Raw genomic sequence first — 15,136 nt, 5'->3', positions numbered from 1 at the left:
GTATTCCCCCGGAAGAGCTGGTGGAGGTGGCCAGAGAGAGGGAAGTCTGGGCTGCTCTGCTTAGGCTGCTTCCCCCGCGACCCGGACAAGCGGTAGAAGATGGATGGATTATGATGGAGTAATGATAACTGGCATCAAGAAAGTAGATCACAGCACTGGTCAGGGGTGGGTTTCCGAAAAGTCTTTTAAATGCTAAGAACATCTTAACTAGGAGAGACAGCATTCATTGTGCTGCTCGCTCTACCATTTAACGATGAACTTTGTGCAACTCTGTACAGTTTAGTTAATTATATAGAAAATTAATAATCCATTCATGTGCACAAAATGGCCGCTGCAGGTGTTGTGTTGTTGATCTGCAGAATGTAATTCTAAAACAGTGGGAGCAGCATAGGATGACGCGACATGACCTCAGAAACAAACTCAAACTATAGCCATGTCGCAGACTGCCCATTTGAGACGCCTTTGTGTTTCTCGACAAAACAGTTGGCGTTTGGATTTTTCAAACCTCATGTACAAACCCGCTTGAAAGCAGATATTTTTTTAAAAAGTGTCAGTTTGATTTGAGACAAGCATGACTAGGAAAGAATGTTTCGGGGAAAAGCCAACAGCCACAGTGGCAGGCAGCGCTTTCTTTTGGAACAGCAAGGCTAATTCTTTTGCTATACACTGAAAACATCTGGGTTCGGGCTCAAAAGATGAATGCGAGATGACGGGTCAGAATTTCAGCCTTCACGTCCTGATATTTACATACATGGATGTGGTGAGAGAGGACATGAAAGTGGCAGGTGTGGTAGAGAAGGATGCGGAAGACAGGGAGCAATGGAGACGAAAGATCCGCTGTGGCGACCCCTAATCGGGAGCAGCCAGAAGAAGAAAGATGTCCTGATATTTACATCTAGAGGTGTTAAACAGCTTAGAAAATGAACCCACCCAGTGGATGTTTAAACAATTAATAGCTCTGAATATCTAACTCTTGGACTGAGCCCTGGGTTTTGCCTGTGAAGGCTGCATTTGTTGTTAAAAAGGATAAACCAATATGAAGACTAGAGAGCTGTCTATGGGGTAGGGGGAAACGAGCTTTTTATGAATAGTTTTGGAAATTTTACATTGTAAAAAGAGACTCAATTGTCCAGATATACAAATTTCCGTTTCCGGTTGAGAGTACGCCGCGTGCGTTTTGGCTGCTGCTTCTCACTGGAGCTTTTCATTTTTCTTTGGGTTTGATGTTTGTTTTTTGCTCGAGTGTTTTCTCCGCCGGTTGCGGTGTAGCTCCGGACCCAGTTTTGGGCGTCCGTTTCCTGCAGGCCTTGGTGCACCATGGGTGATGCCTGTGCTCCTCGCTGTGGACTGCAGTGAGCTCATAGTGCTCTTATCATCAAGGTTGTCCAGCAGTCTGTGTGGCAGTGTTTCTGTGCTTGGTGCGGTGTTGCGAGTAATACCGCCCGGTGGCATCGTAATGGCTGTGCAGGTGATTTGGGACATACCAGTGCTCTGTGTAGTGGTGCTTCTGCGCTCATGTTGTGGATCCATGGCATGATGTTGCCTGGTGATGTCGCGGCGGCTGTGCAGGCGGTGTGGGATTTATCTTCGTGCGCCTGGTAGGAGTGTGGTAGCTACGCCATTGGAATTACATCCTGACCCTCTCTTTCCAACACCCCAATTGTAAAGTGACCTTGGGTGTGAGAAAGGCGCTATATACTGTAAATTGAGCTAATTATTATACAGAAAGGTACACAGGTGAGTATACTGACCAGGCACAACATTAAAACTACCTGTCAAATATTGTGTACCACGGCATAGGCTCCACAAGACCTCTGAAGGTGTGTTGTGGTATCTGGCACCAAGGATGTTCGCTGCAGATTCTTCAAGTCCTGCAAGTTGCGAGGTGAGGCCTCCATGGATTGGACTTGTTCATCTAGTACATCCCACAGATGCTCAAATCAGACAGAGATCTGGGGACTTTGGAGGCCAACACCTTTAACTCTGGTCATGACCCTGAACCGCGAGTTGGCCTAGTGGTTAGCATGTCCGCCTCTTGATCAGGAGATCGCGAGTTCTACTCATGGTCGGGTCATACCAAAGACCATCATAAAAATGGTACCTACTGCCGTCTGGCAAGGCACGCTGCAATACAGATGCGAGTGGGGAGTCAAACTCTTGCGGTTACTAGAGGACTAGCCCCCCTCCGCTGTAACCCTAGCTATGTAATAGGCGAGAGGCCGAGGGCTACGGAAACTGAGATCAGCACTGCCCTATGCGCCGCGTGGGAAGGGACTTTTAACTTATCATGGCCCTGAACAATTTTCGCAGTGTGCATTATCCTGCTGGAAGAGGCCACAGTCATTAAGGAATACCACTGCCATGAAGGGGACTACTTGGTCTGCAACAACGCTTAGGTAGGTAGTACATGTCAAAGTAACATCCACAGGAAATGCCAGGACTCAAGGTTTCCCAGCAGAACATTGCCCAGAACATCACACTGCCTTCACCAGCTTGCACACACCCCCATAGTACATCCTGGTGCCATCTCTTCCCCAGGTAAGTGATGCACTCACCTGGCCATCCACATGATGTAAAAGACAACTTATCAGACCAGGTCACCTTCTTCCATTGTTCAAATGGTTCAGTTCTGATGCTCACGTGCCCATTGAAGGTGCTTGTGGTGGTGGTCAGGGGTCAGCATGGGCAGTCTAACCGGCAGCTATGCAGCAAGCCGAGATCTAATCAGTGTTCCGATACCTTTCCATCATAGCCAGCATTAACCTTTTCAGCAGTTTATGCTGCAGTAGCTCTTCTGTGGGATCTGACCAGATGGGCTAGCCTTCGCTCTCCATGCACATCAATGAGCCTTGGGCACCCATCACCAGTTCACTGGTTGTCCTTCCTTGGACCACATTTGGTAGGTTTTTTCCACAATATACCAGAAACACCCCACAAGACCTGTGGTTTTGGAGATGCTCAGACCTAGTCGTCCAGCCATCGCAATTTGGCCTTGTTAAAGTCACTCAAATCCTTATATGACTGCCCATTTTTCCTGCTTCCAACATCTCCACTTCGGAAGCTGAGGTCCCTTTGCTGCCTAATGTATCCCACCCCTTTGCAGGGGCCATTGTAATGACAATCAAATGTCACTCACTTCACCCGTCACTGGTTTTAACGTTATGGCTGATTAGTGTACATGAACTATTCTGCTTGTGTGTACATTATGACTCGAGCAGAACGCAGTTTATGCTGCACACGTGGATCGCCATCACGTCTCTCTGATCCAATGATTCCTAATTCGAATTACAGTGTACGGTAAGTGCAGCATTCCGAGGGAAGTGTTTTCACAGGCCAAAATGTCTATGATAAAAACTTTAAAACCTACAATTGACATGGTTTTAGTACATTTGAAGCTTTGTGGTGTGTATTATATAATTTGTTTGCATGTGTGGCACTCGAGCTTCAAATTCAGAATTCTGCATCAAGTAAATCCCTAACTCTGGATGGGTGGACATGCGTGTGCGCGCACATGTAAACATACCTCACTACTTTGGAGTCCTTACAGATGATGTGCAGCTGAAACATATCTCTGCTCTCTACGCTTTCAATCAGCCTGAGAGGAACCTACAACAAAAACACAGCCACGGAACACGTTAATGAAACTAGCAAACAGGAAAAAACAACTTGCTATAAACAGGAAACCATCAGAGGGAATGTGAAGAGGCTGCTTCGGACTGCGAGAGAGTATTTTGTGCTGATCAAATCCTGTTCTAGATCCCCGAGTCCTGGCCTTGATTTCCAGGCATCGGCTGGAAACGTTGCTCCACTGAACTACTAACAGTCTTCTATTTTGGTCGTTTTCAATTGCATTTCAAAAACAAGAGATTTAATTGGCCAGACGTGATGAGAGCTGGGATTGCCTGTGGTCAGTCGAGCCTTTTTCTGAATGGCACCAATCAGACGGTGCACTCGGCTTCCTGCTGAAATTACACCGGATCCTGGCCATCACTGTGGAATTCATTACTAGATCCGGGGCTACGAACAGCTTGTATACAATCTAAGGCAAAAAAATAAATAAATAATAATAATAATAATAATAACCCCACCCCCCAGCCCCTGTAAGCTCAGTATTATGATCGCGTGTTTCTATACAAAGTTCTAAACTCTTTTTGGGCTTTTTTTTTTTTTCACCTTTATTGGATAGGACAGTGTAGAGACAGGACAGGAAATGAGTGGGAGAGAGAGACGGGGAGGGATCGGGAAATGACCTCGGGTCGGAATCGAACCCGGGTCCCCAGATTTATGGTATGGCGCCTTAGCCACCTGAGCCACGACGCCCCCTCTAAACTCTTTTTAAAGTCCATGTCGGCTATCAGAGATACTGTTGCATGTGCCATCTAGACAGTCGCGCCACATGGAGCTTTTTCGCCCAGCCCTTGGCCGGACATGTATTCGAAGCAATCATACAGTATATTGGTTAGGGCGCAGATAAATTGTAACCATCTCCAGAAATGACCGATTTATTTACTACTTTGACTTATGAAATGTAAAAGAATTGTATTCTAATGAAAAGGGTTTTTTTAGTCTGATATGGACAAGTATTTTTACGATATAGATTTACCTGAAACCACTATATACATGGTTTAATTTTACTTGGTATATTTTTCACGTTTTAAGTCATGAATAATTGTTTTGTCTCAAATTTTTATATTGTGTATTTTATAGTTTACCGTTTCACATGTTATTTTTGAGTGCTTAGTTTTAGGTTTTAAATTAGGGGTGGGCGATATATCGAGATTTGCGATATATCGATATGTTTTATGAACACGAAAAAGATTTTGGCATATCGTATATATATATCGAGATAATGCTCTAAATTAATATGATTTCGCCACTGTGCTTAATTTCCTTCACTGTGCTATGGTGCTGCCCGCCCCGCCTCCTCCTTGCGTTTGTACCCCCTCCCCTCGCGTGTAGGCGGCGTGTTAACTCATTCAACATGGCGGCGCCCACAGAAAGCCCGGAGGCGGCAGAACTCGTACCAAAAAAAAGGACAAATGGCTCCATTATATGGAGATATTTTGGTTTTAAACCGTCGGACGAACAACAGAAAGAGGTCTACTGCCGGGAATGCAAGAAATTGGTGGCAACCAAAGCGTCGAGCACCACGAACCTGTTCAACCATTTACAGGTACACCACAAACTTTTGTACGAGGAGTGTGCCAGGCTGACAGTTAATGCGGTGAGATGAGTTTGAGTTTTGTTTTTAAGGAAAAGGAAGGCAATATGTATTATTTCTATAAGTCAAATTATTATTTATGAAATGAGGTTTTTTTTGTTATCTTAAATGTTTAAGACGCACTTTATAAGAACTGCCTACCCTCAGGTTTTAATAAGGCAATATACTACTTCCTTGGTTTGATAATTCATGTTAAAAATGGTGCACAAGCACTTTGTTACTAGTACCTGTCTACCTCTAGGCACTTGGCTGCCTACCTGTTTGCACTTCAATAAAAAAAACCACCTTGCTGAATTTGGTGTCTGTTTTTTGGGGGTTGTTTTTCCTGCATAGATGTCGAGCTATATACCATATATCGAGATATAGCAAAAATATATCGAGTAGTGCTGTCAAGCGATTAAAATATTTAATCGCGATTAATGTCGCGACTGTCATAGTTAACTCGCGATTAATCGCAATTTAATCGCACATTTTTGTCACATGAAAAACCATTGTAATTCTCTTATCAGCATAAAAAAGTGAATGGGCTTGCTCACCGTTCGAACTACGGGGGTACTCGGGGGATCCGAGATCCCCTGAAACAGACATGAGAATCCCTTGAAAACATGATTTGGGAAATGTTGGGGGGTCTCTAAAATATTGGCAAAATGATGTTTATTGACATAGCAATCGTGTGTAACGGGAAGCATTTGCATATCCGAAGTGAGCGCGCGATGGAGATCCGCGCTCTGAGACAAGCGCAAGCACCCCCAAGGGAAAAAAAGGGACCCCCCGAAAATATCGGCATAGTTCGAACACTGGTTGTACCAATGTTTTTTTTTTTATTGCAGAACATAACACATCTCGTCACAGCCACTGCAAAGTGGGGCTGGAGCCGCCAATGGGAAAACGAAACCTAAGCCGAGCACCGTGGCTCTTCGGGGGAGGGCAGAGGACTCTGGCTGTGCAGGGCGTGGCATTACAGTCTAGCTGCTATAGTTTTTCTAAGCAAAGTCTCTGTTCCAAGTTCCTGGCAGTTTCAAAAGCTTATGAAAAACCTACATCATGTCACAGAGCGTTAATCTCGCGATAAAAAAATTATCGCCGTTAAAATTGAGTCAAGTTAACGCGTTAATAACGCGACATTTTTGACAGCACTAATATCGAGATATTTTTTTCCTCCATATCGCCCAGCCCTATTTTAAATCAAATCAATCAATCAATGCTGTAATTGGACCCGCAGGGTCTGTTGAATGAATGAAATGAAAACTTTTTACACACAGAGGACACGTAGAGACTTGATTTATAGATTAATTTCATTTTATCCAATTTCACTTTTTTTTTTTTTAAAAAAGGCTTGGATTTGTTGTATAGCATTTTGACTAAATATCCATTGTCTTCAAATGTGCTATTAAAAAAAAAAAAGTGTGAAAACACAAACTGGTTCTTACAGGAAACCTACATCACTTTTTTTTTTTGCGCGCGCACATGGTGGGTGGGGGTGTTAAACTAATTTTCCACCAACATGTAGTAACTTGGCATTCTCGCCGACTCGACACTAACAGAATTTGTACTTCCAGTCAATTTACACCAAACAAAACTTATGGAGGGTTCTAGACAATTTTATACTAACAAAAATGAGGCGCTAATTGCTTTTACACCAACAAAACCCGAGGGTTCTAGCTGATTTTATTTCAACAGAATCTGGGATTCTAGTCTATTTTACGCCACCAAAATTTGTGGATCTAGTAAATTATATCCCAACAGAAAGCAGGAATTGGATTTTATAGCAACAGAATTTGGGGATCTAGTTGATTCGCTGAGAAATTTAGGGGCTTTATACCAACAGGACTTGGATTTTTAGCTCAATTTATACAAAAATATCAAAAGAACTTTGGGTTCCAGTTGATTTTACACCAACAGAACTTGGGGGTTCGATTTGATTTTGCACAACAAAACACTGCAAGAATGTCATCAACACCCCCCAAAGAAAGTCCCTACATCACGGCTTCGTACAATGGAAAACATTCATAATGTTCTTGCTGTGTTTGTGCTTGTCCAGATTCATTTTTCCATTCTCTCTCTCTTTTTTTTTTAAAAACAACTCCGTTTATATGAATGAGGCTGCCAGCACCAAACTCAAGTACCATCAAGGTCCAGGTAGTAATTCATGAGCAGGAAACGAACTATGCAGCTGAAACCTTTATAGTAGGAGCCCATTGGCCAATGTTAAAAGCACCACTTCTAATTTAAAGGGGTTTTGTGGGGGGGGGGGGGGGGGGGGGGGGGGGGGAAGAGACCCACCAAAGAAACCGAGGTGAACAAGCACCTCATCTAGGAAGAGTTTTGGCTTTCTACACTAATAAACATGGCTATGAAAAGAAGTAGACAATTCTGGCTCTTTTCACACAGCCTCTATGTTTAAAGGAACAGTCCACCGTACTTCCATAATGAAATATGCTCTTATCTGAATTGAGACGAGCTGCTCCGTACCTGTCCGAGCTTTGCGCGACCTCCCAGTCAGTCAGACGCAGTCAGACGCGCCGTCACTCCTGTTAGCAATGTAGCTAGGCTCAGTATGGCCAACGGTATTTTTTGGGGCTGTAGTTAGATGCGACCAAACTCTTCCGCGTTTTTCCTGTTTACATAGGTTTATATGACCAGTGATATGAAACAAGTTCAGTTACACAAATTGAAACGTAGCGATTTTCTATGCTATGGAAAGTCCGCACTATAATGACAGGCGTACTAACACCTTCTGCGCGCTTCGGCAGCGCATTGATACGGAGCTCAGATATCAATGCGCTGCCGAAGCGCGCAGAAGGTGTTAGTACGCCTGTCATTATAGTGCGGACTTTCCATAGCATAGAAAATCGCTACGTTTCAATTTGTGTAACTGAACTTGTTTCATATCACTGGTCATATAAACCTATGTAAACAGGAAAAACGCGGAAGAGTTTGGTCGCATCTAACTACAGCCCCAAAAAATACCGTTGGCCATGCTGAGCCTAGCTACATTGCTAACAGGAGTGACAGCGCGTCTGACTGCGTCTGACTGACTGGGAGGTCGCGCAAAGCTCGGACAGGTACGGAGCAGCTCGTCTCAATTCAGATAAGCGCATATTTCATTATGGAAGTACGGTGGACTGTTCCTTTAAAGGACCAAAAAAAAAAAAACCCATAAATAAATAAAAGGCTGGAAAGAAATGGAATGAAAGGATAAATGAAAAAGGGGCTGATGAGTGCAAAGTACTCACAGAGATCTCAGTGTCCACACCTGGGTACATCTACCACACCAGCAGGACACAGACAGAGACAGAAAGGGAGAAAGAAAAAGAAAGAAGGCAAGTGAGAAAATAAAAATGGAAGACAAGAGCGGGTTAAAAAAAAGAGGGAGAAATTAAGAAACGAAGAAAGAAAAAAAAAACTAAATGGAAAGACCATGCAACGGTGAGGATGAGTGTAAACACACCATGAAATAAAAGTAAGAAAAGTTCTTCCTGTCTTATGACCTTGACTCGCACCTAGATGCACTTGGAGAAAAGTGGGTAAACGCGTGTTCTGTCCGTCTGTACGTACGTATGGGGGTTGGAATCGGTGCATACCAGTGCATAAATTCACACCAACACGCTCAACAGTACATTTTATGGTCACGGCGCTGGTGAATTCCTGATCGATCAGATGTTGTTGACAAGTTTTCTATAACAGCAGGTTTCACGGGAACGCTGACTGCAAAGTTTATTCTATAGAAACAGCTTCGACAGCAATTTGTTTAGCAGATGCTCCACATAAGTGTATTATTAAAAAAAAAAAAACCTGAAAAAAAAAACCCTGCAAGTGTGAAGGAGGCATTTCTTTTAAAGTGCCATTCCACCATTGGATCTATTCTTTGGCATAAAATACAATATATTTCATGACAACATGACTAGACAGAGAAATCTTTTAGCTTCGAAATGATATATCAAACATAATTTTTTGACAACGACAAGTACCGTATTTTCCGGACTATACGTCGCTCCGGAGTTTAAGTCGCATCAGCCAAAAAATGCATTATGAAGACGAAAAAAACATATATACGTCGCACCGGACTATAAGTCGCACTTTTTTGAAGGGTTATTCATATAGGTAGTGGTCTGAGTGATTGACCTTGCTGTCCGTGACGTCACCGCAGGAAGTCTACCGGTCTCATCGCCATTTCCGCTATACTAAAAACACAGCTGACTGCAACTTTGAGCTTCCATTTTGAGCCAATTTATCGCCATGCTACGTAGATGTGTTGCTGGCGGGTGCAGCAACACAACAGGAGGTGGATTTATGTTGCATTCACGGCCCAAGAACTTTCAAAATGCAAAGATTTGGATGCGTTTTGCGAGTGGTTCACGCGCACATTGGGCGCCTACAAAGTGGTCTCCTCTCTGCTCTGCACGTTTTACTGAAGACTCATATGAGACCCCTGATCTGTTGAGGAGCATTGGCTATAAGCCCGTATTGAAAGAGGGTGCAGTACCAACAATTAAATAAAACTACAAGAAAAGGAAAGCAAGCTCAGTTGTACCAGTTCTCCCGGAGCGTGAGACGAGGGTTGTTGGTAAAACCCAGGACGGAACGGGACATGACATTATCGCTCGGGCAGTGACCTCCCTGCGGTTGTTGCTAAAACCGGTGACGTCCTATCCCGTCGCGGGTTTTAGTAATTGCCTGAGCTGAGCAGTAATGGCGGAGTACCCCGTATGGAGAAAATGGAGAATGAGTGGACCAGCCGTCTGAGTTCCGACTTCAAAATTGCTATCAGACATTTTACACAACCTCTCACGACCAAAGTCCGTACACGTGTGGTCAGACTGTGAGCAGGTCTGTGTTTAGCTGCTCCCAGTCTGCTTGGCTTGAATGACGACACGACGACGGTCCCCTGGCGGTGAAAGTGCACACAAGTGAGTTGTAAAGAAACCTTCGGAAATTGGCCAAAACAGTATACTTTAACCGTTTTATTAAATTTTAGGGTGCAAATTAGACACTAAGAAGATTGAATTTGCTTTTTGGGTCATTCTTCTAGACAATGAAGTTGATATTCTACGTTTCACCTCCAATGATTGCCTAGGACCTTTAACTCTCAAATATTTTTTTTATTCCCATTTATGCAGCATACAAGAGTGAAGGATGGAGATACTGTACTATCCACTCAGAAATGTATTTAAAAATAAAAAGGTTCTGTGTATATCCTTTAACTTTTTTTTTTTTAAATAAAACACCCACTCATGACTAGCAACTACAGCCAACAAGCGCCCGGCCCCGCCCCGCTGTAATTACATGAAGTGTACGGGACATGCATTATATACACATCTGGCCACGCCCCCCAAGCGCGACAGGCGATACTACAGTCAGCCAGCAATAGCTCGGCACCATGATAGGACGATGGCGTATTACGTACGATCTCAGGCCTAGCACCCAATGTGTTCAGTAGAACATGCTCGCTCACACCCACCCCCACACACACACCAAGCTCAGTGTAGCCAATCAGATCAAAACAGGATGCAGTCACTCAGCCAAGGTCCACCTGACGCAACCTGTGTGGAGGGTAATTTTTGGCTGAGCCGATCCTGGTATTTAAAATGTCTAAATAAAAAAAATTTAAAAAAAAAGGGATGTGCTGTCGAGGTTGACACTGAACAGACTGGTCTGGTGCCACGTCAGGATTATCAAACTGTCTTTGCCTCTGGGAGTCAGTGATGCGCAGAAAGGGAAAAAAAATAGAAAAAAAAAGTACACTGAGGAGCTCGACTTCGTGTCATGTCAAAAATGACAAAATAATGAATATGCTGTTAGGTTTGGCATGACAATGACCTGTCATGAGAAGTAACCATAGCCATTATACCCAGTGCATGATTTAATCCATTTCGGCACAAGAGCAGGAATGGACACACAAGTCTTGGCTGAAACTGAACACCGTGGAAATTGAAGTTCGATTCACAGGTACTCTTTAGAGGAAACAGGAAAGCCTGCATAATTTCCCAAAGCTGGTTATCGGAAAACACAGACTGTTCCAGAGCGAAAGAGCACAACATGACCTCATTTACCCTCTGGAGTGCCATGAGAGACCTTTTTATATCAGAGCAGGGGCGTAGCTAGGATTTTTCAAAGGGGAGGTCGCACACTGACCGGCAGCCTGAGTACATTATGTCAAAAAATATAATTACCATTGCTAGTTTTAGGCAGCTTAGAAACCGGCTCTTCCATTATTGCTGTTTCTTCCACGTTTTCTTGATGATGTGTTCTAGAAACAGCACTAAAACTTGCTTCGAAGCCACAAAATGCAACTTTGACCGTTCAAAAGTTTGGGGTCACCCAGACAATTTTGTGTTTTCCGTGAAAAGTCACTTTTATTTACCACCATAAGTTGTAAAATGAATAGAAAATATAGTCAAGACATTTTTCTGGCCATTTTGAGCATTTAATCGACCCCACAAATTAATGTGATGCTCCAGAAACTCAATCTGCTCAAAGGAAGGTCAGTTTTATAGCTTCTCTAAAGAGCTCAACTGTTTTCAGCTGTGCTAACATGATTGTACAAGGGTTTTCTAATCATCCATTAGCCTTCTGAGGCAATGAGCAAACACATTGTACCATTACAACACTGGAGTGAGTGTTGCTGGAAATGGGCCTCTATACACCTATGGAGATATTGCACCAAAAACCAGACATTTGCAGCTAGAATAGTCATTTACCACATTAGCAATGTATAGAGTGGATTTCTGATTAGTTTAAAGTGATCTTCATTGAAAAGAACAGTGCTTTTCTTTCAAAAATAAGGACATTTCAAAGTGACCCCAAACTTTTGAACGTGTGTGTGTATATTATATATATATATATATATATATATATATATATATATATATATATATATATAAAAAAAAGGGCTGTAACACCCAACTCACGATTCGAATCGCGATTTTTGACCCACGATTCGATACGCCCACGATTTTTTTTAAAATGTTTTTTTAAAGTAGTAAATTTGACTTATTAACATTTACTTACTTACATTAACTATTTAATAACAAATAATTCAGACCACTGCAGAGAATGAGTAATATGTATGCAAAAATGAACAAATGTATATCCAAAGACTGTTTTATTTCTCAAAATAATACTGTTGAGCCGGAAGTTCTGTTTTTTTCGGTTCTGAAAAAGTCATTTTTCCAAATCGTGTAAATCCGTTAAGATTTTTTTTTTGGGGGGGGGGGATGGCTCTCTCACTGTCACTCTCATAGGGCCAATGATTTTCTGTGATCGCGGAAAACAGATGGAAATTACGGAACTTTTATGGTGAAACATTGCTCGCGTGTCAAAATGTAACTGCCGCAGAAGGCTTCCGCCCAAGCAGACATGCCTTCAGTGTTGCCAGATATTGCTAACGTTTTCCACCCCAAAATATGTTCAAAACCAGCCAAAAAGCACCTAAACCCGCCCAATCTGGCAACACTGCATGCCTTTCCGGTCAAGTGATTGTGATTGGCTTGTGGCACACGTAGCCAGCCAATGAGCTGCTTGTTTACAGATTCGCTCCCCGCGTCGCAACCAGAATGGCGACCGCTTAAAAGAAATGAATGCTCTGCCAGTGGCGAGTGTGGACGTTGCGTGACTCGCAGAAGATTGTCGCAGGTCGGCGAAAAAACGACTTACTAATAGATATAAAAAATAAAAGTAATTTAAGTAAGTTTAAAATGTAATTTAAATAAAAAGTAAAGTATTCATAAATTGAAGTTTGGAAGCACCTCTGTTTTTGGGCTGAGGAGAAGTTTGAAAGGGTGTACCGCGATTCTGCCTTCTTGTATCGCGATACGGATCGTGGCTCTGCGTATCGCGATTTCGATTCGCATATCGTTACAGCCCTAATATATATATATATATATATATATATATATATATATATATATATATATATATATATTGCTTACCTCTCTTCACGTCGAAAGAAGGAGGAAAGTTTTGCTCGTTTCAACGACGAATTATTAACACAAGAGGAAATACTCGTAATTCGCAACTAAAAAGACTGCAGCTACACTGTCAGCTACAGCATGCTTTCCAGTGCGACTGCACAGAACTGCATCAGTGCACCTGAAGGCATGCCTCGGGCTGCGCACGCGCCTAACGAGCTCTGGCACGCACGCTGTTAACACCCGTCTTTAATCAATGAATTATGTTTGGGCTATTTAAGGACCGCGCCCATGCAAGGACGATGTGAAGTATTACGCTGCGTCGAGTGTGCCTTACTGAGCCTTGTTTCCTCTCCCTGTTCTTGTTGACCTCCTGGTTTTTCGACTCCTGTTTCTCGTCCCTTGAGCTTGTATAGTTTTGCCTCTGATATTCTGTCCGCGCCTCGATTGACCTCCTGCCCGTTTCCTCGATTATAACTTTGCCTGCTGTTTCAGACTGCTTGGCCTGCTGTGTGCGTTTCACGCACTTTATGCTCATATCGCACTGTGCATTATTTAACATATCTGCATTTACATCCGCCTCTCCCACACACACACTGACAAACTGGGTTTTTGTGCCCGAACCACAGGAAGTCCATACAAGGTTATAAAAACCCTAATGAGGCTGAGGTGACAATCTAGTTGGGGGGGGAGAAGAGTTAGAAAAATTACAGTGGGTGCTTTTCTAATATTCTTATGCGGTTAAATATATTTACCAGCTGGGAGGTCCGTATCGTGAAATACCATGACCGAGGTCTTGAAAGTACTGAGCGAGGCCCTCTGGACCGAGGTCAGTATTCAAGGCCGAGGTCACGGTATTTCACCATACGGACCGACCTTAAGCTGGTAAATAATATATTTATTTTTTTCTTTACCAAATTCTAACAGAAAACGAGAGCGCCCGAAAGGGAAAACCGAGCCGAGCCACCATTTTGAATCCTCATTCACGGCTGTAATGCAAATTGCTTCCTCCTCGGTATACAAGTGCACTTCCATGGCCGGGGGGGGGGGGGGGGGGGGGGACTACATTTTGCTGCTTATGTAGTCCCCTATTTATACAAAAAACAAATCAGTCATTCAGGATTCAGCCATGTTTTTGCTCGGCGTTAGCAAGTTAGAGGTTTTTAGCTTTCTCCTGAAATGTTTTCTTTTATTTCTTCTTCCTCAGGGTAGTAAAACTCGCTTTCGCTGTGAACACTGTCGTTATCGCTATCCATGCTGTAAAATTAATGCTATCTATTCTCCTGAGAAATGCGGCCAAAAATTTATAAGATTTTTGATAATCTTATAATTTTTTTTTAAAAATAAGTTGCCAAAAAAAATTCTATGTTTTCTGCTGTTGTGAACGAGCGAGTCACCAGAGGTCCATAACCGGGGTCTGTATCATAGGATACGGACCCGCTCGCCAGCCAATCAGAGCGCAGGATTTGATGGAAACCGGACCGCCAAAAAAAATACAGTAACTACATCTTAATTAAAAATGTACATGTCCCCATTTTGACGCGCACGTGTGCGTGTATACAGCAGAAAACGCTAATCTAATTCAACTTCTGCTTCATGCCAGTGACCCTGTATTACTACTAGAGAAGCTGCTTGCCAAGCTAGCGAGCTAAGCGTGACATAACAGCACATTCATAATTATTGGTAAAACACAACAGATTGTGTTGCCATGGTGTGTTTTAGAGGTTGAAAACATGATGCAAACCGAGACTCGGATACTGAAATCCTTCTCGTGCGATGAATGCCAGCTAGTTTGCTAGCAGTTAACTAGCCACCTGCCTACCCGAGAGGAGCGCGTTTCTACATCTGGTCATTTTTATAACGAGCCTAAAGGAGTAGAGCTGTCCCTCGGCCATTTTAGTAGATTCTGACCTTATCAGCAACACACTGGGTTTCGAGATCAATTTCGATAAGAAATAAAAACTTCGAAACCAATTAGCAGACAAGGTCAATTTTAGCTCAGTTT

General features: G+C 43.0%; 1 protein-coding gene across 5 annotated transcripts in view; it reads right to left on the bottom strand.

Annotated features, from left to right (window-relative positions):
* mtmr4 (myotubularin related protein 4) overlaps nucleotides 1-15,136 on the bottom strand; it is a 215,379-nt gene that overhangs the window by 47,166 nt on the left and 153,077 nt on the right. For all 5 annotated transcript variants that reach the window (XM_060913060.1, XM_060913061.1, XM_060913062.1 and 2 more), the window contains one exon: nucleotides 3,524-3,606. In XM_060913060.1, coding sequence (XP_060769043.1) covers nucleotides 3,524-3,606 — 83 coding nt within the window. The remainder of the gene's footprint in view (nucleotides 1-3,523; nucleotides 3,607-15,136) is intronic.

This window comes from Neoarius graeffei, chromosome 28 (assembly GCF_027579695.1).
Source record: "Neoarius graeffei isolate fNeoGra1 chromosome 28, fNeoGra1.pri, whole genome shotgun sequence".
Classification (NCBI taxonomy): Eukaryota; Metazoa; Chordata; class Actinopteri; order Siluriformes; family Ariidae; genus Neoarius; species Neoarius graeffei.
The sequence above is the reverse complement of the archived record's forward strand: the minus strand, read 5'-3'. Positions and strand labels throughout refer to the sequence as shown.